At 33.2% G+C, this 14,649-nt stretch overlaps 1 protein-coding gene across 9 annotated transcripts in view; it reads right to left on the reverse strand.

Annotated features, from left to right (window-relative positions):
- The window catches only part of SNAP91 (synaptosome associated protein 91), a 160,018-nt gene that overhangs the window by 88,424 nt on the left and 56,945 nt on the right, over nucleotides 1–14,649 (reverse strand). For all 9 annotated transcript variants that reach the window (XM_027856580.1, XM_027856632.1, XM_027856624.1 and 6 more), the window contains exons 7-8: nucleotides 12,688–12,799; nucleotides 2,526–2,632 (exon numbers count right to left, since the gene is read on the reverse strand). In XM_027856580.1, the coding sequence (XP_027712381.1) occupies nucleotides 2,526–2,632; nucleotides 12,688–12,799 (219 nt within the window). The remainder of the gene's footprint in view (nucleotides 1–2,525; nucleotides 2,633–12,687; nucleotides 12,800–14,649) is intronic.

Raw genomic sequence — 14,649 nt, forward strand, 5'->3', positions numbered from 1 at the left:
CAGAAGCAGGATTTGAAACAAGGGTGGCTTCAAGGCTAGCTCTTTAGCTACCACACCATGGCTGCCTCATAGTTTGACCATTGCTTACTTAAATTGTAATTATGACTGGTTAGTTTTCTAAAGGGTTTTATTTTGTTTTTAAAGGTATTGTCATTTGACAAATGACAAAGCTAGGGAACTGGAAAGCTTTACTCAAGAAAGTTTCTCTAAGCGGTTCTTCCAGCTGAAACTGCCAGTGGAGTAAAAAGGAAACTAGACTTGGTGTCAGCTTCACTGCTGACTGGCTGCGTATATTTGGAGAAGTTGTTTAATTTCTCTGAACTTTGGTTTTCTCATCTGTAAAATATAGGTTATACTTAAAGCATTTCACAGGTTTGTTCTGTGGATAAAATTAGATAGGAGATATGATGTTTTTTTCCAACCACTGTCTTATACAGTATAAGCTATCATAACATGATGGAGTTTTGATTGTTTAAGCAGTCAAATTGACTATGTCAGCTGACTTGGAAATGGAATTATAAATCATGTTATTTCCTAGAAAATACATTTGTTAATGTTTTACTGAAATATATTGGTAGACAGAGGTTGGAAGGCATCCAAACAACCTTTTGATAGATCAGTAAATGAAGGTAACTATAGAACAATTCATATTTAAACAGGAATATTCTTTAAAAGTTATTTTCAAATATTGGAACTGTTCCACAGTAGCTAAAGTAAGTTACTAGCTTAATTTGTAGAGGAATTGGATTGAACTAAATGTCCACCTCCTCCTAAACCTTTCCACCTCCTAAAAGACTAGAGTCTTTCCCTGAAGGTTTTATGTTAAACATCCTAAGCTTCAAATAAATCATAGAATTTTAGTCCCACCTCCCCCTAAATCATGACTCCTTTCACAAGATACCTGAAAAGTGTATAGCTAGCACTTGAAGACCTCCAATAATAGGAAACTCACTACTTTATGACACAATCAATTCCACTTTTAAAGGGCTGTAACTGTTGAGACTTTTCTTTCTTAAAATGAGCTGAAATCAGCCTCCTTATAATTTCTATTCATTACCTTTGCCCAATGGGGTCAAGTAAAAGTTCTGCTTTATAGTGATTTCTTCCACCAGATAACCTTTCAAATTTTAATCTTATCTTCCATCTAAATGGTTTTTTTTTCAGGTCAAACATCTCTAATTTCTTCAGTCAATCCTTGTACAGTCTGATTTCAAGACCCATTCCTATTATTAGTGGCTTCCCTTGATATTCGGGGTAACTTGTTAATGTACCTCCTAAAGCATAGCATATAGAATTGAGCACAGTACTCAAGGATATGATTTGCCTAGGCTAAAATACAGGAGCACTATCATACCTCGTTCTAGACACTCTTTACTATATGTTCTAAGATTGTATTACATTTTGGCTGTTGCATCACACTGCTGAATCACACTGAGCTTTCAGTTTACTAAGAACTCTAAACATCTAGCTATCTACCTACATCCAAGTACCAGACTTTGCATTTACCAAATCTTATCTTTTTAGCCCCCTGTTAAAGATAATTTTACACCCCTATTCTCCCAACCAAGTTTTAGTTATATCTCTCAACTTTGTGTCACCCCCAAGTTACTAATAAAATGTTGTCATTAATAATACATATAAGATCTTTAATTTTCCATCAATATTAAAAAATTTTATCACAAATACATAACTTAAAAACGATACTCTCAAGGTCGAAAATATATATATATATATGTTTATATATACGAATATACTTCTGAAACACTGTCTTGTTAGCATCTGTATTCCTACGCACACATGTTAATCCAAAAAAATGACTCAGAATTATCTGGGTTATATTTATATAGTGAATGTACTGGTACTGTATATACAACTAGGTCTCAAATATTAATATAAACTAGAATAAAGATTTTCAAAATGAAAATATAAATTACCTAAAGAAGTAAGAAAAGGAAATCATCATGTAATCATACAAACAAAGTTAAACTATTATTTAGAAACTATAAAAGAAAAAACCCTCAAGGATAATAGATATACATTTTTAAAAGTTAGAAAACCATATGATTTTAAATATCTTTCGCTCAACTATTATATTTAAGTAAATGGCAAAGTGATGATAGTTCCATTTTGTAAATAGGTTATTTCCCTATAAAGTCAGAACTTAGTAGACTGACAAACCACCTCATACTAAGACATTACAAGAAAGTACATGTACGCAATATAGGAAGAAATAAAAATTAGATCTGGCCACAGAGGAAATGAGCTGCCTCTCACAGTTATGAGGTTTCCATTACTGTAAGTATTAAAAATAGCCATCTGGTGACTTTGTCAAAAATGCCATAGAGAAGCTATAGCTTCTTCTTTGGGTGGGAAGTTGGTCGAGATGACTTGTTTCCTTTCAATTCTAAGATTCTGTGATTTTATTACTGATTTTTTTGCTTGTTTTTAAGGTCTACTACATATTCTGCTCCCTTATATATACTGCCACTCTGACTCCATTCATAATAAAATTTAACATTACTTACCTCTGCAACTTTAAGAAATTCTGAGACTCGTGTCATTCTCGTTAGAAATCGTTTGTAAATTTCTAGGGCATCTTTGCATTGCGCCTTCTTCATTTCAAAAAATTTTTCTAGGAGTAATAGATAAAATAATTAGCAATCTGGAAAATAAAAGTAATATAATCTAACTCTACTTTATGGTTGTGTTAACTAAAGTTAAACCTGATGTTAATGGTAGCATGAAATATATTTAGATGGCCTTTCCTCTCTAGGTTTAGTATGACATTATTCTTATTGGGCTATGCCAAACTTTATATTTCTCTTTGTTAACTGCTCTCACTTAACCAAGTTCAATAAATTTCAATTATGCAAGTAAGGGCCAACATTAAGAAAACTATTCAGATAACAATTTTTTTAATTTTTTAAAATCACAGTTAAATGAATAGATGCAGAAAAAAACTTTTGAGAAAATAAATCATTTATGTTAAAAATACTAAAAAGCATTTGCTTCCTAAAAATGAACCAAAGGACCTTTCTTTAACAGAATCAAAAGCATTTCTCTAAAATCAAGAGCTAATCATTGCTTGTAATGGAGAAATACAGGATACCACAGCAGAAAGATGCCTTTTCTCCTCTGTAATGTTTGACAGAGCATGAGAAATGCTATTGGTAACAATATGAAATGAAAAAGAAAGTATAAGATAGGAAGTACAAAAGTCAAAATTATCTCTATCAAAAGAAAATAATAATAGTAATAATAGCAGCTGGCATTTGCATATCACTTTAAGGCATACAAAGTACAAAAGAAGTGAATTTGACATTATCACATCACAACAAAAATGTAAGGTGGGTGCTATTGTCTTTTTACAGATGAGGAAACTGAGGCAAGAAGGTCAAGCGATTTGTCCAAGGTCATATATTTACTAAGGGTATAAGACCAGATTTGAACTTGGGTCTTACTGACTCCAAGTCCAGAACTCTGTCCACTATGCCATACCGCCCACAATATGAAGGTAAATCAGAAAACCCTAGAGAACAACAATAACAACCAATTATTGAAGCAATTAAAAACTTCAATGAAATATACTGTAGGATACAAAGTAAATCTATAAACCATCAGTATTTCTGTATTTTTCAAACAAAACTCTGGACAAGTCATAATGAAATTCCATTGAAAATATTAATAACATGAATTAAATATTTAACCTACCAAAATCCCTAGGACACAAAAACCTAAGTACAACGCCCATCAATTGAGGAATGACTAAACAAATTGTGGTACATGAATTCAATGAAATATTGTTTCATAGAGAGAAATGAGGAATATGAGCTTCAGAGAAGTAAGGTAAGACTACGAATTGATACAGAGAAGTAAGCAGAACCTGGAAAACTATATATAATATATAATACATTTGTATGTATGTATGTATAAAGACTACAACAAAGCAAAAAACAAAAAAGAAAAAGAAAGGAAAATTTAACACTATGTTATTATGTTATTATGACTAAGCTTGCCTCTGGAGAAGAGTTGAGAAAATTCTTCTTCCCCAGGTAGGGAGCTATAGGTGTAAAATATTATATGTATATAGACTAAAATATACAAATTGTATGTATACAAATTAAAACAACTCTGAGGTATCATCTTTTGCTGCCAAACTTGAATGGTGAGTTGGTTGATTTTGGTGAACCACTCCCCACCCCCACCCCCCACCTTTTAAAAAACTTGTTACAAAGGATGGGTCACTGGGTAGAGGAGTGATTGATACAGAAATGAAGGTGACATAAAATAAGTTATCGATAAAATTATATTTTTAAAATCTAGCTACAAATTAAAATCTAGCTGCAAACAAATTTTTCACAGAAATAAAGATCTACATCATTGGTTAAAGTACTTGCTACTCAAGATGGTCGGTGCCAATAGAAATCTATTAAGTTTAGCATACCAAGTTACCAAGGCAATGCTTTAAAGAACACAAAATATTTTAAATGCATGTAGATGTAGAAAGGATCAACAATGTAAGGGGAAAACAGAAGAAAATAAGAATGAAATGGGCTTAGCATTATCAGAATACAAATTATATTACAAAGCAAAAATTAGTAAAAAATATAATCTGGTACTTGTTAAAAAAAAAAAAAAGAAAAGCAGAACTTTGGTCCAGATTAGAGAAGGAAAAGCTAGAGGTAAAAGTATACAGTATAGTAGCACAGAGCATGCAGAATATAGTAGAATACTGTTTGGTATACCCAACGCAAAAACTACTGGAGAAGGGAGTGTTAATTCAACAAGAAATACTAGAAAAACTAAATGGCAGCTTTACAATTAATGCTTTTAGATCAGTATCTTATTTACGTGATCTAAATAAGTAACAAAAATAATCAAAGGAGAATGGAAGTTTGTATCTTACACAATTTTGGGAAAAGTGAAGAATTCATAATCTGACTGGGAGGAAGAGAATATAAAAAGCAAAACAGATAAATTTCAATTAAAATTTTAAAAGCTTTGCACAATATGTGCAGGCAAAATTAAAAGAAAGGGTATTTATTGGGAAAATACTTGCATTAAAACATCTCCCCTAAAATGCTGGCATCCAGAATCTAGGGGAATTTTCAAACTTGTAAGATCAAGAACTTTTCAATAATAATGATAATAATAATGGATAACCTTTATATAGTGGTTACTATTACATGCCAGGCACTATGCTAAGCATTTTACAATTATCTCATTTGATCTTCAGGACAATCCAGGAGGTAGGGGCTGTTATTATCCCAATTTTAAAGATGAGGAAACTGAGGCAAACAGGTTAAATGACTTGCCCAGATCAATAGCTAGTAAGTGCCTGAAGCCAAATTTGAACTCTGGTTTTCCTGACTCCAGGCATGACATTCAATTCACTGAGTCATGTAGCTGCTCCCCATAGACAAAAAGACAAAACGTATAATTTTTTAAAAATTAGAAACTGTCAAAAACCATCTGAAAAATTAGTTAACATTACTAATAGAAAAATGCAAATGAAAATAATCCCGGGGTACCACCTCTTTGCCAAATTAGCAAAGATGAGAAAAGATAGGAAATTCAATGTTGGAGTGGCTCTAAGAATATAGGTACACTAATCATACTAATTCACTCCATTTTGGAGCTATGCATTGATTCAATCTTTCAAATATGCACTCCCCCTCAAACCCCACTTTTAATAAACCATTAATATCCTTAGACAAAGATAGCACTACTGAGCACATATCCTAAGGAGGTTAGTGACAACAAAATAAGACCATACATACAAAGAGATTCATAGAAGCAGTATTTGTAATAAAAAGTTGGAAACAACATATATGCCCAATGTCTGTAGCATTACTAAATAGTGCTATATAAATAAAAAGGATTATTTATTGTGTCATAAGAAAGTATTACTATTGTCAAATATTTCTGCAGTGTTTAACCCTACTGAAGACCTTCTCTTTCTAGATATTCTTTCCCTCTTCATTTTTATGGTCCTGGTCTCTCTTGTAACTCTTACCTGGTGGACCACTCTTTCTTAGTCTTCTCTACTGGATTTTCACCAATGCCAAGCCTACTTACTATGAGTAACTTGGGTAGCTCCAAGCTTCTGTTCTGAAACCACTGAAACTCCACATTATCTCACCTGGAGATCTCATTGCCTCCCAATGGGTTTAGTTATCATCTTTATGGATATGGGTCCCAATTATGTCAATCTAGCCCTAGATTCCTTCTTGAGTTCCAGTCCTACATCACATGTTGCTTAATGGACAATTTAAATGAGATGTCCTATAGATGTCTCAAACTCAACGTGCCCAAAACAAAATCTTTCCTCCAAAATCCACCCCACTTCCAAACTTTCATATTAATGTCAAGGGCATCCTTCTAGTTACACAGATTTGCAACCTCAGTATTATCCTCAATTCTTCATTCTCAGGTATTAAAATCAATGTTATTAATAACTGGTAAGCTTAAAAAAAAGTAAAGTGGGATATATTATCAGTTACAACCACTCTATTAGACAGTTTTCATAGAATCATAGTTAGAAGGAACCTTTGAGGTCATCTAGTTCAACTCCTTCATTTTACAGAAGGAATAGTCCACGTGTTTATACACTGTTATTCTTTATAAAAGTAGAAATGTGTTTTCTGCTTCTTAATATCTTTCATAATGAAAAACTGTTTTCTATTAAGGGTTTCTTTAGTTACATAAGTACATTAGGTCACTGTCTTAATGAATCTATTTATAGTGACCACCAAGTACTAACTAAAAAGGAGAGCTGAGAGCTGACTCTCCTTTAAGTATTATTTTAATACATTTGTACATAAGGGCTTATTTGCTTCTTTTTTGTTTCATTAATACTAGGGCAAGACCTTCCTATATTCTACTAGCACAATATATTACTAATTTGGTGTTTTAACTTCCCTAAGAATTATATGTAAGCAAATGAATTAGTTATTCAGGTCCTTTGTCCGCTATGTAATCAAATGAATTATTATTCAGATCCTTTGTCTTGCAATAAGAGCCTTTTGGCAATTTAATTGTTAATTTATGCCTCTAATAGAAGGTAAACAGGGGAAACAAAATAATTTTGAACATAAACTTACAAACCTATAAAGATAAGTGTGGTCAGCAGAAAATACAAGATAAAATGAATTTTAGAGATTCTGGGTTTCTTTCATCTCTTCTTTACAATTACATAAATAAAATGATACAATAGGCTGTAAAGATTTTTTTCTTTTTTCCTTTTTTTTTTAAAAAAAGTTTTTATTTATGTTTTTGACATCTTCATGGTTTGCCAGTATTTCTTTCCCTTCCAGAGAGACATCCCATGTAACAAACAGTATTATTTAAATTTAAAAAAAAAAGAGAAAAAAATCAGCACAACTAATCAAAAGTCTAAAATCATGAACAATGTGTAATACCTGTGGACCTCCTATCTCCATGAAGTAGTTGATTAGGGGGTGTCCTCTCATATTTCTTCATTCCACTCATGCCTGATCTTTAATATTTTGCTATAGTCACTTTGGATTTTTGATTTGTGTATGTGTGTGTGTGTGTGTGTGTGTTTGTGTGTTTACATTATTACAGTCATTGTATAAATTTTTTTTGGCTTTGCTTACTTCACTCTGTATAAATTCATGTAGATCTTTCTAAGCTTCTCTGTATTCATCATTCTTCATTACTTCTAATGAAGGAATAGTCCATTCTTTACGTACCAAATTTATTTAGTTATTCCCCAATCAATGGACATCTATTTTATTTCCAATTTTTTGTTATCATAAAAAGTGCTGCCATGAACATTTTGGTGTATATGAGAACTTTCTCCTTATTGAGGACTTTCTCGGGATATAAGCTCAGTAATTAAATCCCTGGTTCAAAGGGTATGGGCATTTTAGTCACTTTATTTGCATAACTCCAAATTACTATATAAAATGGTTGTACTATTTCACAGCTCCACCAACAATACACCAGTGTGCCTATAATTCCATAGGCCCTCCAACACTGACTGCCATATTTTGGTCATCTTTGCCAATTTTCAGGGTGTGAGTTGAAATCTTAGAATTTATTTCATTTTCATTTATCTCATTATTAGTAATTTAGAGCATTTTTCTTCTGAGAACTGTTTGTTCATATCTTTTGACCATGTATCTATTGAGGAATAGCTGTTAGTCTCATACATACATTTTAAAACTATCTACATGTCCTGGATACCAAACCCTTATTAGAGAAATTCTATTTTTTCCCATTTTATTGCTCCCATTTTATCTTAGATGAATTCATTTTGTCTGTGCATAAATTTTCCAGTTTCATGTAATCAGTTATTGATTTTAGTTTTGTAATTGCCTCTACCCTTCATTTAAGACTGTATCTCCTACCCATAACCATGAGAGACATATGATCTGTTTCTCTTCCTTTTTTATACTATGATCTTTAATATGAAGATCACATATCCATTTAGAATATATTGTGGAATATGATATGAGGTGATGATATAAGCCTAATTTCTGCCAGACTTCTTTCCAGTTTTCCCAGCAGTTTTTCTTAAGTAGGGATTTTTTTTTGCCAAGTCATTTATGTTTTCCATTAAGTTCTACTGTTTCTGATTCTCCCTTGTCTAGTCTATTTATCTCTTGTCTATTCCATTTATCTATTTAAAAAAAAACAAGTATCAGAGAGTGTTGTTGACATTATAATATGTAGCCTGAAAGTGCTATTACTCCTTCATCTCTACCTTTTATTATTTCTCTTGATACTCTAGATCTTGTTTCCCAAATAAATTTTGTTATTATTTTATAAAATTCTACAAAGCATACCCTTGGTAATTTGTTTGGTATAATATTAAGCTGACATTATTTGGTATAACATAAATGAACTTTGGTAATATTGTCATTTTTATCATATTGGCATGACCCAGCCATGAGCACGGAATACTGCTGTTTAAATTTGTCTTTATTTCTTTAAGGAGCACTTAGTAATTAAACTGATACGTCTTGTGTGCTTTAGTAAACTGATCCAGAGATATTTTATGAATTTTGTAGCTCTTTGGAATAGGATTTTCTTTTCTATTTTTGCTTCTTGGGTTTTGTAATTGTTATATAGAAATACTTTTTATTTCTGAGGGTTTGCTGAAGTTATTGTCTCAATTAGTATCTTCGCTGATTTCCTAGGAAATTCCAAGTATACCATCATATCACAAATAGAGATAGTTTTATTTCTTTAACCATTGATATGCCTTTCTTCTTATTGTCTTATTGCTGTTGCAAGCATTTCCAGAACTATATCAAGTAATAGTGGGGACAGTGGGCATCTTTATTGGAAAAGATTTTAGTATATCTCTAGTTTTTCATAGATGCCTATTATGATCATTTTTAAAAGTTCCCTTTATGTCCTTATACTTTCTAGGGATTTTAGCATAAATGTACATTGTACTTTGTCAAAGGCTCTTTTTGCACCTATTGAGATAATCATATGATTTCTGGATGTTTTGGTTTTTAATTTGATTATGGTGATTGTCTTCCTAATATTTAATCACTCTCTTATACCAGAAATGTCATATATGAGGCCTACAGACCTCATGTGGCCCACAACTCTCTTGGATGCAGCCCAATCAGATGAAAATGTAACTGGGAAATATTTAATAAAGTAAATAAACTATTAGAAAAAGAAATAAATGTGGTTTCCTAAGTCAATATGCAGCTCACAATGGACCCTTATATGTGGTTTAGTGGTCCCCTGTTTCTATTTGGGTCAATACCATTACTTTATACCATTCTGGTACATAAATCCAATTCGGTTGTAAAGAAGTGTTTATTGGATAAATCACTGGAGTCTGTTTGACAGGATTAAAAAAATTAATATTCATTAAAGATATTGGCCTATAGCAGCAGTGGGGAACCTGGGGCCTCAAGGCCACATGTGGCCTTCTAGGTCCTCAAGTGCGGCCCTCTGACTGAATCCAAACTTCACAGAACAAATCCCCTTAAAAAAAAGATTTGTTCTGTAAAACTTGCTCTCAGTCAAAAGGCCATACCCAGCTACATAGAAGGCCACAGGTTCCCCACATCTGGCCTATTCTGTGCTTTATCTAAATTTTTTTTCTATTCTATTCTTTCTTTTTTTTCCCAGATAGTTCCATAATTTTCTTGGTAAAATTCTACTTCCTCATAATTGAAAAGAATGTCTTCTAAAATTTTATATATCCCTTCTGTTATAATTTAAAATTGATTCCGTCTTGTGTTTTTCTTAATTGAAATAGTAAAGTGATAAGCCCTTAATCATCAACTCATCATATACTTGAAAACCATTAAGTTTATTTAACTTATGCATAATATTAATCCCCTAATTTTTCTTTGAACAACCAATTTCCTCAAAAAATGTAAGCATTTCCCTTCTTCTATCTGGAGTTTTATAAGTCTTTTTTTTTCAAATCACTACATTTTGAACTATTTCTAATAGTCAAAGAATTGCAGCATTAGGTCAAAAAGGCACAATAACTTCTATAATATCAGACACTAGGGTTAAAGACTATTTGTGTTGCCTAGCGTATAGTCAGTACACTACACATTCAAACCTTGAGGTACCTTTGTTTTACCCACCCTGAGAGGCTCAAATAGCTCAGTGTTTATCAGTGACATCCAGGGTATGTGGGCCTAAGCAACATTTCAGTTAAATCTTTTTCTGAATTTGGGATGCATGAATCTTTCATATATAGGGCATTCTGTGGCAACTGTTTTTAAAATAATTTTAAAATTAATTTTTATGTAACTTCTGAGATTTTAAAGCTTTGAAAACTACTCTGCATAATCATATTATTCACTAAGATAGGGTCAGGGCAACTGTATTTAAAAAGGAATCATTTCACAGGAAGACAAGTTAAGACTCTAAGTGTTAATTATTATTATTATTGACTCCCACTCAGTGATTCATTCCTTCTCATTAGCCAGTAAAGGATGCATCAATTTCCATATCATTTAGGAACTTTATTACTATCATAGTATACCTAGTGAACACATGCAGCATCAACATAATTTTAAAATGTGATAGAACAAATTGCTAACAGAGTTTGAGTGAAAATGGTCAATGTTGTTTAATGCCTCTGGATGTTTGTAATATAATGATTAACATCACTAATAAATGGAAAAAGTAAGGAGCTTTGCTAGACCGGCCATCTTAGGAGCTTCTCATGAATTTAAATATGTCTCTCATTTTAAATATGTCTTCACTCTAGACCTAAATTTGTCATTTGGGGGGAAAAAAGGAAGCAATTTGTTTATCAAAATAGCCCACAGAATCAGTATTGGGAGACTTCAGAAGCCACCAGTCCCCCCTACAGCTTCACCAAGTGGTTATGTAACCTTTTTCTAAGTCCTCTGCAGGGCTTCTTAAACTTTTTTCACCCGCAATCCTTCAGCACTTCTTAAACTGTTGGCCCCACAGGTGGTAGCGACCCACAGTTTCAGAACTGAGTGAACAAAACCCCATTACCTTCCTAGGTAGTCCTTTGCAATTTGGGATAGCTCGAATTGTTGAAAAGTGTTTCCTTACAACAAACTTAAAACTATCTCTGAAACTTCTAGGCCCCGTTTTTAGTTCTGCCTTCTGAGGCCAAGCAGAACAAGTCTAATCCTTTGACCTTGCTCTTCTCCTCCTTTGCCCCCTTAGTCTTCTCTTCTCCAAGATAAACATTTATAGTTATTTCAGTGGATGCTCCTATGGCATGATTTTCAAATCCTTAAGCATTGGTTACTCCCCTTTCTAGCTGATCAATGTTTCTCCTAAAGCGCTGCATCCAAAATTGAAAATAATACTCTAAAAGTGGCTTCATCAAAATGAATGTATTCAATACGACATACCCATTCTTGTGGAATATTTTGATAACAAATTGAATTATTAACTCAGCAAACTTTGATTAAGTCAAACCAACCTTTCCCTCTCTTCCTATAGCCTAATGTTTCCTACTCCAAATAAAGATACACTAAAAAAGACAAACATGAGGAACTTATAAGGTTGCCAGGTCAGTCCAGGCTACTACTTTTGTGTTGAAGATGCTCAAATCTTGCTCACAGATTTGGCAATGATACTGAAGGAAGATACTTTAAATTCATTAGAAGAAATAAAGAAGAAAGAGGAAGGAAATGAAAAAAGTCAATTTTAGACATCTTAAATTTGAGGTGATGACAGAATATCTTAAAAAGAAATGCCTAACAGTCAGTTGGAAAAGTAGGATTGGAACTTGGAAGAGGGGGCAAGGATTGGAAAGTAAATAAGCAGTGTCAGAGAAAACTGTTAACATTTATTATTCAACTCTTAAATTATCAATCAAAAGTTTGCACACAGGGGTAGCTAGGTGGCGCAGTGAATAGAGCTCTGGCCTTAGAGTCAGGAGGACCCGAGTTCAAATGCGGCCTCAGACACTTAATGCTTACTAGCTGTGTGACCCTGGGCAAGTCACTTAACCCCAAATGCCTCACCAAGAAAAAAAAAAAGCAAAAAAAAAAAAAAGTTTGCACATGGTACCAGGTTGCTAATGTTTCAGTGACAAGTACTTCCCTGCTATTGTTAGAAAATCACTAATCTGACACACATAAAAGATCAAAATTAGATTGTTGAGCATCAGGGCTGCATTTTCCAATGTTTCCTTGAATAACGGTTATAGTTGAAGGAAAAGATTTTGGCAGTTTTACATACCTAATAAATTAATAACTCCATCATTATAGCAAGCAAAAAGTTTGATGAGATCTTTAAAAAGAAGCATAAAGGCAGCATTTATGACACCATTTGTCAGCTCATTTGGATGAACCTATAAACAGATATAAAAAGTAAATTAACTGCATATTCTAAATTTACAATTTTCTCAAAGCTTTTAAAATCTCAGTTGAGTACTTAACAACAATGTGTAAATACAAGGGAATATTTTTAAATTGTCCTAACAATGTGTTTAAAAAACCCTTCAATTTAAGGAAATTTAACAATTCTTAAAAGTTGCAAGATTAATTATTCCATTAAAGGTGTCCATTTTATTGATGACCCACATTGTAGATGCAAAGACAATAGCTAATTCTGTCCCAGTTTGCATTCCACTGCTCTGTTCATTCTATGGAATCTAAATTTACTCCTTAGAATCTTTACCTCACTCATTTGCCAGTCCCTATTGCATAGTCTGGGATGCTAAGTTTGAGAAAGGATCCAGGATCTGAAGAGGATGATGTCTACTCCACCATGCTGGAGTATATAGTCATAGAAATCTCCCTATAATTCCCTTACCACCACAAATTTTAAAAATTTTCCCCACTTCTGCAGACCTAATTCTCATCCAGCTATATGCACCTCTACTAATATAGGATCTGGACCTCACATGCAGCCAAATCCTCACTCAGACAATAGTTAGATTAGTTCTAAGTGGCCAGGCAATGAATTTGGTTTGGGTATAGGTGTCTGGGCCCTTGTGAAACTGCTTCACCAACTCAGAGCACTGAGAAGAACAGTTCCTGCCCCCTTCTTCTTTGATTTCTCTTCTGTCTATTCTGCCATTAACTACAATAAAGGCTTTTCCCTTGTGAGAATTAATTCTTGGTTCTGTATTTTATCTTTGATTTTATTCTGTAACCACATTCTATATTCTATGTGAAGAAGCTCAAGCGTTCAAAAGTTCCGTCCCTCTCTCAGAACTAGATGTAAAAGTTAAAGCTTTCCTATAACCACCGTTAGAGAAAAGCTTTGAGCTAAGGGAACTGTTATTCCAACAATGCCTGCAAATCATCCCTTTCCAAGTAATCCTCGTCTTCCCTCATAATTTTAGCTCCTACGAAACAGCACAGCATTGGTGTGTTATCCTTGGGCACAAAACAAATTGACCATGTTCCACTGTTAGTCCCACCTTCACAATTAAAGGTGGTTTTATCTAATTCTCAGGTAGCTAGGAGTCTGCAGCTTTTGGTCCACAATCAGTGATCTCAGGATGGAGCTTGGGCCCATAAATTCACAAAAGTATTCCTTAGAGACAGAGAGGTAGTCTTCATTCCACGTATGTGCTATGCCTGCCCATGTTGTTTTATGTAATCAATGATGATCCCTCAATCCATGACATTGCCAATTCCATAAACAATGATATTGTTTCTGTTCTGTTCTATGTTCAATGCTTATAAAAAAAGAGTTGCATCTTCAATTCTGGGTAATGATCTCAACTTTTGTTCTAAGGTCATCGAAATGATTCTAATTGCCTCTGCTCATCATAGGGAAATTTCAGACGAAAAAAGCATCAGTTCAAATTCTTCTGACCATCTAAGAAGCATGATGCATTTAAAGCATCTCACCAAAGTTCTTCTAAAACTCTAAGGTGGCAAAAATGCAATTTAAAATGTTTATCCTGTTTTCTGTGTTTTAACTTTTTGAGCTACTAGAAATCTTTTTGTAAATAGAGGGGTATAAATCCTAAATCTTAAAAAAATATTAAAAGTTACTTCAGCTAGGATATGACATTCAATTAGAACAGTATTTTGTGTGCCACATGTACACATATCTAGAGTAAAGTCCTAATAAGATGCTCATTAGGTTCTTGAAGGCTATATCATTAAAATATAAGCTCTGATAGGTCCTATGCCAAACTGAAAAGACTCTGACTATGAGTCCATTGACGGAATGAATGTCTGC

The sequence above is a fragment of the Vombatus ursinus genome, unplaced genomic scaffold (assembly GCF_900497805.2).
Source record: "Vombatus ursinus unplaced genomic scaffold, bare-nosed wombat genome assembly UNPS02000582.1, whole genome shotgun sequence".
Taxonomy (NCBI): Eukaryota; Metazoa; Chordata; class Mammalia; order Diprotodontia; family Vombatidae; genus Vombatus; species Vombatus ursinus.